This window comes from Rhinopithecus roxellana, chromosome 2 (assembly GCF_007565055.1).
Source record: "Rhinopithecus roxellana isolate Shanxi Qingling chromosome 2, ASM756505v1, whole genome shotgun sequence".
Taxonomy (NCBI): domain Eukaryota; kingdom Metazoa; phylum Chordata; class Mammalia; order Primates; family Cercopithecidae; genus Rhinopithecus; species Rhinopithecus roxellana.
Genome location: NC_044550.1, coordinates 33,774,488 through 33,790,201, shown reverse-complemented (window position 1 = coordinate 33,790,201; position 15,714 = coordinate 33,774,488). Strand labels below are relative to the sequence as shown.

General features: G+C 35.5%; 1 protein-coding gene across 1 annotated transcript; it reads right to left on the bottom strand.

Moving 5' to 3' along the window:
• Positions 1-5,421: 5,421 nt before the first annotated feature.
• Positions 5,422-7,356, bottom strand: GK2 (glycerol kinase 2). The gene has a single exon (XM_010359837.2). It carries the CDS (start codon positions 7,267-7,269, stop codon positions 5,608-5,610), a length of 1,662 nt encoding a protein of 553 aa, XP_010358139.2. The 5' UTR covers positions 7,270-7,356; the 3' UTR covers positions 5,422-5,607.
• Positions 7,357-15,714: the final 8,358 nt, after the last annotated feature.

The following is a 15,714-nucleotide window of genomic DNA, read 5'->3' as shown; positions in this document are numbered from 1 at the left end:
GTACATAATTTCCCACCAAAATGAGGATTGTATAATGTAACATTTAGACTCATGCATTGCGAATGAGGGTTTACCATGAGTGAAACAATAGGTTCCTTGGTAGATCATGAATATTAATATCAAAATGATAATATAAGCACCAGAAATCATGCACAAACAGATAGTAATCCAGATTCTGAGTAGGGTGGTGAGGGGGAGATGCTTATCTATCTCAGTGCAGTGTATATGGTTTCCATTCCCAGAACTCTGTTAGAAGTGATCTAGCTGTTTAGTGCTGCTTCTACATTGATATCACATGAGGTGTTTTAAATTACATTCAATAATACATCTGACTTCTCTTCAGATACCTTAACATTTCTTTCCCTTCCTCACCTAGTTTCTCTTTTCTTCTTCTCCTCTCTCTCTCTTTCTCTTCCTGTCCCCCAACTTTTTCTCTCTCTGACTCTTCTTTCTTACTGGCCTCCTCCCCTCCCAGCCACAACTTAAATTTATAAAATGGTTTCTTGGAAAACAGCATCGGAATTAGATGCTTTTCTTTCTCCTGGTTAGTGTTCCAGTTCATGCTCTCTCACTTGCACATATGCCTGACATTAAATGATGACCTGCTGTTTCATAACATGCACGCAGTGAGACCCCATCATCATAATTTCACCATGTAGTTCTGCTTAGTGGCAATATAGAGAAATTATTAATTAGATAATTTTATAATAAAATATACAGAAGCTCCTTTATAGCCTTGGGGTAAAGTATTGTAATTTACCAATATCCTATGAGTTAAGAAAATGAGACTTTTAAAGGTAAAGATATTAAAAAAAGTAAGCTGATAAGCACAGGAATGTGCACAGGGAAGGAGTGAGAGTGAGATGTTGAGTTTGAGGACTTTTATTTCTGATTTTCTTATGATATCTTTGTTTGTAACTCTTCATAAGGTCCTTTGGAATAGGTCCCAGATGGAAAATTATGACCAGATAAATGAAATGAGAAATTAATTTGTTTTAAATGATACTAGACATTATCATGTACTTCTCCAGCCTAATCACACAAATGACTTCAAATAGAGCTCACAGACCTGCTAGAGAGGAACTGGTACACCCCATGCTAGCTCACTGCAGACTCAGTGAGGATACATCAGTATGCATAATAAAGAGCAGAGATTAAGTTACTTGAATAAACTTTGGCTATATTCCTTCAGAGTCTGGATATAATTTTCTCCTTTAAAAAATAGTTTTACTGAGGTATTATTGACTGCAAATATTTAAAGTGTTTGATTTGATTAATTTTGACATACATATTTATCCTCCAAACCACCACAATAATTACTATAATAAATATATTTATCACTGCCCACATTTTGTTTGTGCCCCTTTAAAATCACGCCTCCTAAGCCTTCCTGCCAATTTCTCATCACCCTTCTCCCAGTTCCCAGGCAGCCACTGATCTGCTGACCCTGTACAATACTTTGAATTTTCTAGAATCTTCTAAGGATAGGATCATACTATATTCTTTTCTTCTGGCTTATTTCCTTTAATTATTTTGAAATTCAACTATGTTATAGTGTTTATCAATAGTTCATTTCTTTTTTATTGCTAAATAGTATCCCATTGTCTGGATACATCATAGTTTGTTTATCTTTTCACCTGTTGATGGCCATTTGAGTTGTATACAGCTTTTGGCCATAACAAGTCCTGTGAACAAGTATTTGTGTGGACATATGTTCTCATTCTCTTGGGTAAATACCTAGGATTGTATGTATATTTAATTTTTTTTTTTTTTTTTTTTTTTTTTTTTTTTTTTTTGAGACGGAGTCTCACTCTGTCGCCCAGACTGGAGTGCAGTGACCGGATCTCAGCTCACTGCAAGTTCCACCTCCTGGGTTTACGCCATTCTCCTGCCTCAGCCTCCCGAGTAGCTGGGAATACAGACGCCCGCCACCTCGCCCGGCTAGTTTTTTGTATTTTTTAGTAGAGACAGGGTTTCACCGTGTTAGCCAGGATGGTCTGGATCTCCCGACCTTGTGATCCGCCCGTCTCAGCCTCCCAAAGTGCTGGGATTACAGGCTTGAGCCACGGCGCCTGGCCTGTATATTTAATTTTTGAAGAAATTCTCAAACTGTTTTCCAAAATGCTTATACTATTTTACATTTTCACAAGAAACATATGAAAGGCAAGTTCTTCTACATCTTTACTAGCATTTGGTAGAGTCACTCTTTTTTTGTTTGTTTTGTTTTTTAAGTGTTCTGGTTACTGTGTAGTTTATATCTCATGTAGTTTTTCTTTTTTAGTTTGTTAATCTGGTGAAGTACATTGATATTTCTAATTACAGTGACTCGTTATCCTATTGTTACATTCCCTCAACTTGGCATGATGTATTATTCTTTTCAAATATTGATAAACTAATTTTGCTAAAATTTTGTTTAGAATTTTTGCATCCATGTTTATGATAGATATTGGTCCACAGTTGTTTTTTCTTGTAACATCTTCTTTTCCTGGTGTTGGAACCAGGATAATGCTATAAACCTGGCCGCATAGAATGACTTCCCTTTTTTACAGTCTTCTGGAAAAATTTGTGTAGAATGGACATTATGTCTTCCTTATAAGTGTGAAAGAAGCCACTTGAGCTTGAGGTTTTCTTTGTAAGAGGGGTTTTCAGCTAGAAATTTAATATTTGTAAGAGATATAGAGCCATTCTGGTTATCTTATAAGTACTGCGCGCTAACCAATTGCACCACTGGAGCCACATCCATTCTGGTTATCTATATTTTCCTGAGTTTAAGAAGTTTGCGTTTTCCAATGAATTTGTTCATCTTATCCAAGTCATCAAATTTACTGGCATAAGGTTTTCATAAAATTTCTATATTCTCATTTTACTATGCTTAATATCCTACAGGACCTGTAGTAGTAATGTCATTCTCATTCCTGATATTGATAATTTTTGTCTTCTCTTCTGTTTTTCTAGTAGCGGAGACTAAAAGTTTATCATATTCACACTCTGAAAGAACGAAGTTTTGGTTATATCAGTTTTTCCATTTTGTGATTGTTTTCTATTTTCTATGTCTGTTTTGTATCTTCTTTAGAATTAATCGATTATTACTGCTTTCATCTTTACTATTTCTTTACTTCTATTTAGCTTGGGCTTAATTTATTACTCTGCTTTTAGTTTCTTAAGGTAGAAGCAGAGGTTAGTGATTTAAGACCTTTTCTCCCTTCTAATACAGGTATTTAGTTCTATAAATTTCTTCTTAAGTACTGCTTTAACAATCTCTCATAAATTTTAGCATGTTGTGCTTTCATTTCTACTCAGTTCCAGATACTTTCTATTTTCCCTCTTTACCTCTTTAATTCTCAATTATTTTAAAGTTTTTCATTTAGTTTTCAAATGTTTGGGGACTTTTCTAAAGATTTTTCTAGGGTCGATTTATAATTCTAATGTGCTCAGACACCATACTTTGTTAGAAATCTTTTTTAATTTTTTGAGGCTTGCTTTTTGGCTCTATATGGTCTATTTTGGTAAATGTTCACTGTACACTTGAAAAGAATATATATTCTCTTATTGTTGGGTGGCATTTTCCATAGATGTCAGTGAAGTCAAGTTGTTTGATAGTATTGTTAAAATCCATGTCGTAGTAAATTTTTTTTTTTTTTTTTTTTTTTTTTTTTTTTTTTTTTTTTTTTTTGAGACGGAGTCTCGCTCTGTCGCCCAGGCTGGAGTGCAGTGGCAGGATCTCAGCTCACTGCAAGCTCCGCCTCCTGGGTTTAAGCCATTCTCCTGCCTCAGCCTCCCGAGTAGCTGGGACTACAGGCGCCCACCACCTTGCTCGGCTAGTTTTTTGTATTTTTAGTAGAGACAGGGTTTCACCGTGTTAGCCAGGATGTAAATTTTTAACTACTTTTTCTATCAAATATTGAGGGAGAGGTATTGAAATATCTTCCTGTAATTGCACAATTTTTTATTTTTCCTTTCAGTTCTATAAGATTTTATGTATTTTGAAGCTCCATCATGAGGTGGATATTTAGAATTGTTATGTCCTCTTGAATTTATCCCATTATCAATGCAAATGATCTTATCACTTTATCACTTTTAATGTTCTTTGCTTTGAAATTTACTTTCTGATATTTCTTTTTGATTGTTATTAACATGGTATATCAATTTTCTATCCATTTGCTTTTGACCTATTTTTTCCTTTATGTGTAAAGTATGTTTCTTGGAGGCAGTGTATATTTTGGTCCTGCTTTTTAAATCTAACAAGTTTCCTTTTTAATTGGGGTAATCAAATCATTTGCATTTAATGTGCTTGTTGGTATGGTTAGGGTTAAATATATTTTCCTACCTTTTCTTTGTTCCTCATCTGTTTTGTATCTTATTTAGAATTAAATATTTTCATAGTTCTAATGTATATTTTTAATTATAACATTTTGTTTTGTTATTTCAGGATTTATAGTATATATCTTTCATTATCACTATAACTTCAAGTGATACATCATTTCCCACAGAGTATATGAGTCTCAAACTACTACACCTTCATTTATCCCCTTCTTTGCTATTGTTTTCTTTTAGACATGCTGAAATTTCATACTATATTAATAATTTTGTTTGAACGGTCATTTGTTTTTTCCTACTTGAAAGCAATATTTGCTGAAATATTCCAGTGTTTTTTTCACAGCATATATCCAGCTAATATATTAAAAGGGTAAGTTATAAGAAATATTGGTGCAATCATAACATACTTCTTGTAGCATCACAAAACATACTTAAATTTTAAATACTGCCTTCGTTGGTTTCTCCTGATAAATAATATGTATACACATTGCCCCAAAATGAATACAGCTGTTTACCTTACAGTATTTAGGACCATCCATGTTATAATCTACTGACTACAATGTACTTTTAACTTATAAATGAGCTACTCTATATGATATAGACATGATATAAAAAAGGGAAATAGTGTCCCTGTCCCTCTAGGATTCACACAATAATTCGGTAAAATAGTAATTAGTGAGAACATGTAAATTGTCTGACAAATTTCCATCTGAAAAATATTTTTCAGGAAAATATCTAAGCTATGAAAATACTAAATTTCTATTGTAAGAATTTGGCAAATATTTCCCTTAAACATTCAGTGAAGATGTAGTTTAATATGTAGAAAGGAGGATTTGTAGCCTATTAAAAACAAGAATAACAGTGACCAAAAGTCCCTTAATTTTAGCAGATTAATTACAGCTCTTAATCAAGTGTGTGTAACACAAAGAACCAAATCTGGGTCCATAAGTGTTAGAGGATAGTTGATAAAAAGATTCCATGAATACAATCTTAATAGCCTATATTTTAGAAAGAATGGGGCAGAATGTTATGGCAATCGAGGGGGTCAGCCTTCAAGATGGCTGGCCCAACCCTGTCAATGTTAAAAAACACACCAAATATTTCTACAGTGCTCTTCTAACGTATTTTCTTTATTTCAGGTCACAAGTCCAGGGTTTTCATGGGTCATGTAGCAAGTGGTTTATAAACAAAATCAGAGTCTATAATAGCGTCATTATATTAAGAGGCAGAACTGCTGTGTGCTTTCATTATGTAAAATGTTTACACCTTGGGACTCCATGGCTGGTATTATTATGGCATACCCGAGATATATCTTGCTCCAATTAGCATTACCATGCTACTCACTATAAAAAATCCCAAAGGCATACTAGAGAAGATAGAAGGATCACCACTTTCAGAAGACTGACTGGTAACCCAACCCATTGACTTCATTACAGCTTTCTTCCATGTGGCATAACGAATTTCACTTTCTGTGGCCTGGATCTGTGGTTCAAATCGTTCCATCCTGAGAACCGACAAAGCCTGGGGTTCAAGGCTCCAAATGCTTACTCCCTCTGCAGCTCCTGCTGCCATGGCAGCTCCTAGTGCAGTTGTTTCAGGCATAAAGGGTTTTATTACTGGAATATGCAGAATATCTGCTTGTAGTTGCATAAGAACTTTGTTGTCAGTCATTCCTCCATCTACCTGCAAATGACGAAGTGGAATTCCACAGTCATGGTTCATGGCTTCCAAAATCTCTCGGGTTTGGAAACAAACAGCTTCTAATGCAGCAAAAGCAATATGACATTTATTGGTAAACTGAGTAAGACCACAGAGTATTCCTCTTGCACTGGGCTCCCAATAAGGTGCATATAACCCTGAAAAGGCTGGGACAAAGTAACAGCCATAAGAAGTTCCTACTTCTTTAGCAAGTTTTTCAATGTCTCCTGAGGTCTCTATAATTCCAAGATTGTCTCTTAGCCAACGAATAACAGCACCTGCTATAGCAACAGAACCTTCCAGTGCATAATATGCTGGCTTCTCTCTGCCTAGTTTGTAAGCTACTGTGGTCAGAAGGCCATGTTCAGAAAACACACATTTACGACCTGTATTACATAGTAAGAAGCAACCTGTTCCATAGGTGTTTTTGGCTTGTCCTTCCTGGAAGCACATTTGTCCTACTAATGCAGCACACTGGTCCCCCAAACACCCAGATATTGGCACACCTTCCAGGGCGCCAGTTTTAATTAGGCCATAGATCTCAGAAGAACTGAAGACATTTGGAAGAAGGTCCATTGGAATTTCAAAAAAGTCACATAGCTCTTTATCCCATTCCAAAGAATGGATATTAAAAAGCATTGTCCTGCTTGCATTTGTTACATCTGTACAATGCACACCTCCATTGACTCCTCCTGTCAAACTCCAGATAAGCCACGAATCAATGGTACCAAAAAGAGCTCTACCTTCTTCAACAGCCTTTTGTACGTTTCTCACATTGTCAAGCATCCAACGAAGTTTTACTGCACTGAAGTAAGTGCTCAGTGGAAGGCCTGTCTTAGACTTGACGAAGTTACTATTTCCTGGAATTTTTTTACTAAGATCCTCAACAGTAGTCTGGGTTCTTAGATCAAGCCACACCACAGCATTGTAGAGAGGCTCTCCAGTTAACTTGTCCCAGATTACAGTGGTTTCCCTCTGATTGCTGACACCAACAGCTTTTATGTTGGATATATCAATATTCATTTCGTCAAGTTTCTCACACGTTCTCGCTATACACTCATAGACAGACTGAAGAATTTCCTTAGGGTCTTGTTCCACCCATCCTTCTTTTGGGAACTCTTGTGTTAATTCCACTTTATGATGACTAAGTAGTTCTGCTGTTTTTGAACTGAAAACCAGAAAGCGAGTGGAGTTGGTGCCCTGGACCACCGCTCCCACCAACGGCCCCACAGCTGCTGTCTTCGGGTCTGCCATGACACCGGTAGGTCGGCTCAGCAGCTCTGGGACCGTTTCCCAGACGACGGTGGTGTTGGGGGCAGGGAGCGCAGCCAGTAAGGAACACAAGGCGCAGGCGCAAGGCAACCTTTGCCCTTTATCTGGCGCGGCGCCTTCTCACCCCACCCCTCCAGCCCAGGCCTTACACCCAGCCACTCAGTTGTCTTCTAAGATTCAAGTTTTTTTTTTTTTTTTTTTTTTTTTTTTAAATCATATATTTATCCATGTAATTACAGTCACCAGTGTCCATTCTTTTGTGTGGATCTATATCTCTACGTTATCATTTTCCTTTTTAGTAGTGCAGGTCTGTTGGAGATGATTTCTTCCAAATTTGAACATCCGAAATACATTTCATAGTAATATTCAAAGGTATTTTCTCTGGGTGTAGAATTCTATTTGACATATTTTTTCTTTATAAGTTTCAGGACCTCGGAGCTGTTGCTCTACCATCTTCTCTCTTGCTGTTTCAGTTGGGAACTTTGCTGTTATTTTTAACATGTCTATTTTTCTCTATCTTTAGGGTTTTTCTCTTTATCAGTGATTTTGCTCAGTTTTATCATGAAGTGTCTAGGAACAGTTTTCTTATTTTCTTTGCTTGGGGTTTACTGAGCTGCTTGAATCTGTAGGTTTACAGGTTTCATCGACTTTGGAAAGCTTTGGGTCCATTATTTCTTCAAATGTGGTTGATTCTGTCTCTTCTGTCACTCCACTGATGCCCTACTCATTATAATTACCTTTTTTCCTTGTGCTTGATTTCAGGTAGTTTCTGTTGCTATCTCTTCAAGTTCACTAATCTTTTCTTCTCCAATGTCTGCTCTGCTATTAATTCATCCAGTAAATTTTTCACCTCACATATTGTAGTGTTCACCACTAGAAGCTCAATTTGGGTTTTTTTAATATCTACTTAACTTTCTGAACACATGGAATACAGTTAGAATAACTTTTAATTTCATTTTCTGCAATTCTAACCTCTGTGTCAGTTCTGGTTCAATTTTGATTAATTGCTTATCTCCTTATTATGGCTTGTATTTCCTGTTTCTTTGCATGCCTGATGAGTTTTAATTAGATGCCAAACATTGTGAATTTTACCTGACTGGGTGCTTGATATTTTTGTAGTCCTATAAATGGTCTTGATTTTTGTTTTGGGATGCAGATAAATTACTTGGAAACAGTTCAATTCTTTTGCGTCTGCTTTTAAGATTTCTTAGATGGTGCAAGGACAGTACTCAGTCTGGGGCTAATTATTCCTCTTTACTGTAAAGATATATTTCTATGTATGCTACCCAACACCCCTGACAAATGAAACTGTTTGGAACAGTAATTCCTCCCAGCCCTGAGTGACCACTGGATACTGTTATCTCTAGTCTTTCCAGGTGCATCTTTCGTTAGCCTCAGTAGTTTTCTCATACACATGCACTGATCAATACCCAACTAAGTACTCACTGGGGACCCTCTAAAGCTCTCTGGAGTTCTCTCTCTGTGCAACTCTTTTTTCTCCAGTGCTACGCCTGGCAGAGTCTAGCTTCTTTGGTTTCTCTAGGCTCTCAGCTTAATCTCTTTGCCATAGGTTTCTACTGAGTTTCAACTGGGTTCCCCGTCTCTGTGCTGTGGCTTCAAAACTCTCTCAAGAAACTAAGCTGGGGAAATCATAGTAGTCATGTCATTTGTTTCTCACCTCTTAGAAATTACTGCCTTTCACGACACTGCATTCCAGCCTGGGCCACAGAGCAAGAATCCATTCCAAAAAAAAGAAAAAAGAAAAAATTCATGAAACACCTTTAAGAAACTGACTGAGGAAATCTAAGATAAATACTTTAGGAATCTGAAGAAGCCCCTTCATAATGGGGATAATGGCACCAAAAATATCACTAAGTAGTCAGTAAGGATGAAACAAAAAATGTATGATGGAGAGCCAAAAGAAACTACAGGTGGAGATGTATTATCAATTTGGGTGATTCTTTTAAAACAGGAGCATGATGGCCTACATATAATATTCACAATACATATCCATAGGGACTAAACTGTAATAACCACTTAAAGCAATAGTTCTTTGATAAAGACTCTTGAAGTCCCCAAGATCCTGTCTTTTCTAACTACATATTTTTGTGAAGCAAAATTTCTTCACATACTTCAACCCAAACAACAAATCACAACAGAGGAATGAAGAAACAGACATGAGAACCCAGTGATCTTCAAGTAAACATTTTAAAGACGTTTTCAGAAATGTAAAACAATGCTACTCTTCTCATAAATGTATTTGTTTTGGATAATAGGTTTTTTCATTAAAATATTATTTGTATGAACTAAAAAAAAAATTAAAAAAAGAAATTACTGCCTTTCATTCCCTGATATCCAACATTTTGTGAACTGTTGCTACATATTTTGCACATTATGTGAACTATTTCATCTATTTTTTCCATTTTTGATTGTTTTAGATGAAAAGGTAAATCCAAATTGTTTTTACTACATCTTGGACAGAGTGGAATTCCACTAAATGGAAACTTAAATTTTCAGATTAACTGTAAAGTTGGTGAATAAAGATTTATTTAATCACTAATTAAAATATATTGAATATGCAGCCAATGAATGGCAATTTTCTGTATTAGGGCATAGGCTACATTTCTGAATTAGCTCAAGGATAAGGCCCATTTGTCTTTAGTAAAACCAAATAGAACAAGATAAAAAATAACATAAAAATTAACTGTGATATTTTTATTTCACTATTTTAACTGGGTCATGTTTTTTATTTAAGCAAAAACCCTTCAGGAAATAATATGAAGTCTGAGAAAGAAAGAACATCCAGACTTAATTTGTAAAGTAAGGTATAGAAATCATTAAAAACTGGATCAGATTTTCCTGGTTGTGTCTTTGTTTTTAAAATTCTATCAAAGCTTTTCCAAGCAAAATTTTAGAGGCAACATTTACACATATGCCAGTTAACCATAATATGTCTGCATTTTCATGGAACAAATTTGTATTTACATTGTTTTAACTTTTTTCTCTCCAGGTATTTGGCAAGAGTAACTGTGCATATAGATTAATATACACAATAAAAAGATTTGACCCAAAGCTTCTTTTCTACATCCCCTCTCACCGGCCACACCAATATTTACAAACAAATATTCCTAATTCTGTTAGTTTTTGAGTCTGGGGATACTTTAAGTATTTTGTTTTTAATACAAATACCTTATTTATAAAATCATCAGTTCTGCTTATAAAGAACTGGCTTATATAATAGTTTCACTGATAATAAATTATAGCCGCTAAATAATCAGATAATAAGTATCTCAATTTAGTTTAGAAAGTTTACCAAATTGAAATAGCTTCCTTGGAGTAATTGCAAACTACTGACGGGTTTAACCAAAGCTGATAAACAGTATTTTAAACAAACAAATGAAAACAAAGGAGCTTAAACGAAGGCCACTATCTTCTTTATTTCAAAAACAAAACAAAACAAAACCAACTAAACAAAAGTTTTTGATTGTCTATAATAGCTTCTTTATATTCTAATGTAGGATTTAAGCACTTCTGAAATATTTGGTGGTACTACCTTATTTGTGAAGGCATTCAATTTTACAAGAAAATTGTTATTTCATTTATATTAAATTCCACAGTATCATAAATGCTTTAATGGTGAACATACTATTCAGAATAGTCCAAACAACAACAAAAAATATATCAGGAGATTTTCTTCAAAAAGTCTTTTATTATGGGGTTGTTAAAAACTAGAGTTGTTAACATAGTTGACTTTGTATATTATTCATTTACCTTTAAGGCTACTCGTCTAAAGTGCAGCTACTTAGTATTGAAGGTTTTAAGTGATGTTCACATTGTAACATTTAAAATTTGCTCATTCAGTCAGTAACATGGTGAATATGTTTTGAGAGGTTGCTATCTATGGATTTCATTATAAGCCTTGATATACTGGTGCATCAAACATTCTTATTGCCCTTATTATAACCTTTAAGAACAGTACCAGCTAAATGTACTTATCTTAATGACATAGTTTCCTGTGCATGTTTTAGAGAGCCATTTGTGTAATTATTTTTTTCCTGTTAAGCACACTAAATTGTAAGTTCAATGAAGTCAGGGACCTTTGTTATTTTATTCAATCCTGTATTTTCAGCACTTACACGCAAAGCAGGAACTCAGAAAGTATTTGTTGAATGGATTAATGAGCACCACTAAATATGGCTCTCACTTTATTAAGCAATCATCATAAAGTCAAGATAAATTTAATTTTGCTTACCAGATAGGCTATTGGTTATTCATTTTTCTTTTTTCTTTTTTTTTTTTTTGAGACAGCTCTGTCACCCAGGCTGGAGTGCAGTGGCATGATCTCAGCTCATTGCAACTTCCGCCTCCAGGGTTCAAGCAATTCTCCTGCCTTAGCCTTTGGAGTAGCTAGGATTACAGGGGCCTGCCACCATGGCTGGCTACTTTTTGTATTTTAAGTAGAGACGGGGTTTCACCATGTTGGCCAGACTGGTTTTGAACTCCTGACCTTAAGTGATCTGCCCGCCTCGGCCTCCCAAAGTGCACACCAGGCCTCATTTTCAATCTGATATAATAAGATGGATTGATGAAGAGATAGAGGATTAGAAAGATAGAAAGATATGATAAAAGTAGTATAATAAAATGATAATTATATAATATATGTGTAGACACGATGTTGATAAAAGTTTTTTCAACTTTCTATATGTTTTCAAATTTTCATAATAAAATGTTAGGAAAGTGTGATGTAAATAAAAGCTAATCAAGCTGCAAAACAGTGCAAAGAGACCTATTTCATACAGGCTCTTTTATTTGGAGGGAAAGTTGAGTGAATGGAATAAAATGTCACTGTTAACGTTTACATCAATTTGAGAGACTCTGTGGCAGAATAATCTAGTTATAGTTGTTCATTCCAAGAAAACCATTAATTATGCATGATTTTTATTAAGATAGTTATACTTTTATTGTGAGCATTTTCTTCTGCTTTTTATAAACTTTTTAAATTCTAGGAAACAGCTACCTGTTTAATGCCTTGGCTCTTAGAAAGAAATCGCAGACATCTAAGAATGCTGCTACTCTTCAATTACAAGAGTGGAATCAGTGGAAAGTTTAGATTTCACCAAATTTGGGCTTATCTTAGTGTTGAATTTGAGAGCATGTAATCTGATGGTAAGAACATTCATTTATATAGTTTGTGGCTAGCAAATTTGACTTTTTTAAACCGTGTCATAACCAATGCATCATCACGGTTGCTAATCTTCAAAACACTGATGCATTTTTCTACATGCTGTTCCCAAATGTGCTGGACCAGCTGTTGAGAGCCATGCCATCCAATCGCCTGGAAGACCTCTTCTTGGACCACAAATCACCTAACGTACTATCCCTCTTTGTTCTAATGAAGAAAGGAAAAATTAAAGCAAGCTACCGTGGTTTATTACTCATGTTTTCTCTGTTATGCATGGGCTGTGGGAGCCACTGCATTCACATTAGGAGCCCTTGGCATTTTAGGTAAGCATTACATGACAGACAAGCCAATGAGTTTAATATTCATGGATCTGAAAGTGATTTTATGAATATTTGAATCTTGAAATGTTTGATTGATTGTGTGTGTGTGTGTGTGTGTGTGTGTGTGTGTTCTTTGTCATTTTCTCAGTGAAAATTGCCCTGACACTGATCTCAATGTTAATGTATTCCTGCTTACATTTGACTTTGGAATATGTTACAGCTAATTATCATTACACAGGATGAAAGATCAGAGCCCTGAGTGAGGTGCTTGGGTTTAGGAACAAAGGGAGACCAATTCAGCATCTTGGCTCTAGGCCCAATAATTGTAATCAAACATCTTGAAACTGATGGGATCTTTGGATTTATTTTTCATTTTTTATTTTTTTCTGTTTTCTTACCTCACTTTTTGAAAGAAGGTGGGAAAAGGGGGCTAAGGGTTTGAAGGGGCTGAAATTTCCCCTTGAACATGATGTCAATATGTTGGCATGTCTCCTTTTATTAAGACGCCATCCAACTGATAACAAGTCCTGCTGTGTTTTACCAACATAAAAAATTAGACTGGAGACCGAGGAGCGGCAGGTGGCTTTTGGCACCAAGAAATAATCACACTTGATGTGGAAAGTAAAGTAAAAGGAGCCATCTGTTCACTGCAGGAGGACGTGAAAAATCACATTAACATATTGTCACTAACATCATGAAATACACAGTTAATAATAAATTTAGTTATCATGGCAAGTTGCATTGGATACTTACTCTGAAAATGCAGAATGTGAAAGATGCTCATTCTTGCCCACCCCTATCTTTTTTTTTTTTTTTTTTTTTTGAGAGAAAGAGAGAAAAAAAAAGCTTTAAACCTTTCCTTTTAAATGTGTGTATGTGTGTATGTATATTGGAGATGGAGAGGGGAATGTGTATCATTTTCAAGGCACACTACGGTTCATTGTTGCTAAGTTAGCAAAATAGACACTCCTGCAGACGGCAGGTGTCATTTCTTTGACTCCATCCACTTATTATCTACCGTGTAATTCTACGTCTTCTTACCTGGATGGGGAAGAAGAGATGTAGAAGAACAAAAGATTGTTTTGATCATGTCCCTTGCACGAGACCCAGAGCATGCAGATACTCTGTTAAAAACATAGGGAACAGAGTGCTGCCGCATACAAGAATCAGTGACTGTGGCCTTTCCTTGAGCATTGAATTTGCCTTTAGTAAAGTGTTCCAGCGGAGAATTTTTCTAGTGGGTTTTCTGTGAAATGCCTGCACATATTTTACAGAACAAGTGTGTTAAGGCAATGTGATGGAAAGATTCCCTTGCACTTCTTGTGTGTAATGTTTGCTCATGTCAACAAAATGAATAAAGAAGCTACAGAGCATGGAGGTCAAACTACATTGGGAAAATTGGGGTTATTGTCACTGGGTCATTATTAAAGCCATATTTAAACATCTTTTGTTGTCAGAGTTTGCTGTCTCGTTTCTTATAGTCATTCCTTATGATCACTGCAAATTGTGACTCAAACCCACACTATTACTATTATTAATATTAAGATCTCATTCTATTTTATAAAATTACAGTTGTCACATAATAGAATCCTAATTAATAAGTTGACCAGTAGTTATTTCCTGAATATGGTTGTGGGTCTATATCCAGTCATTATCCCATTTGCTTGAGAGAAAAAATGTACACATAACAAATATCTATATATAATCATGAAAACTACATTAGAGTGAGAATTAGAATTTTAGTTCCAGCTCTGACTCTAGCTTTGTGATCTTTAGCAAGTCAAATCACGTCTCTGACTTTTTTTCCCAATGGCAAAATTTAGGTAACATCTAAAGAAACTCCTCTTCTTCTTAAAACCTAAAGATTTTTAAAAAATATTGTCTAATGAAACTTGATATTTATTTTAAGTTAGTGAAAGAAAAATTGTGTTCAAGAAGCAATCAAAATTATCATAGCATTTTGATAGTGTTATTTAAGAAATAATAATGACCCTGAAAGGTAATGTGTAAATTAGGGTTGCCAACTTTCATTCAGATAATGACCAGACAGGTGATGTCATTTTGAGAGAGACCTGCTGTATTGGGAGCAGGATGGTGGTAGGCTTTTCTTCTACTGCATATGCAATATTCTGTCACTAAAGGTGAATATTACCATGAAGTCCGACCTAGGTGTAGACTCTGTCACCTGAGTTACCATTGTGTCTCATTCTAGTCCTAGATAGTTTCCAAAACGAAGTCATGGGTGGAGCAGAGACTTCTATTTTGTATTCGTTTCTAAGGAATGATAGAGTTCTGTTCTTTCAGTTAGATGATCTGGACACAATCCACTGTCTACTGATAAACAGCCACATGCTTGTTAATTTGTTCCAGTAGGCTTAAACCGTATGCTGACTTACCTTTTGGACATTCCTCCTTCTCCCCTATATAGTATATATTTTCCAAAGTAACTTCAGCTCATTTTCCTTCTTCTAATAAACCTTTCTTGAACCCTTAACTATAGCTAAATCACCTTGCTATAGTTCCCTGTTGAACCTTGTTCTTCTGTGTTCTTACATTTGTTACATTTGAATTAGTTGTTCAGAATGTAAGCCCCACGAAGGTAGCTCCCTGTCTGTTTGTCTTGGTCACCCATTATTAACATCATGCTAGGCATATAGAACCATTTAATAGGTATTACTTATTGATAGACAGTTGGATAGCCCAAGCAACTTTCAGGGTTTATCAGGTTTTAGGGAAAACAGAACATATATTTGGCATTTGCATCACCATATAGTCATCCTGAAACTCTCAGGTGATCTTCAGGTGACTGTTCCAGAGGTTACCATTCCTACTGAAAGCACAAATAAATCTAGACTCCGCTTTAGGGTTCTGATGGAACAATTACACTTTTTAAAGGATATCCAAAATAGACATCAAAACAGTTCA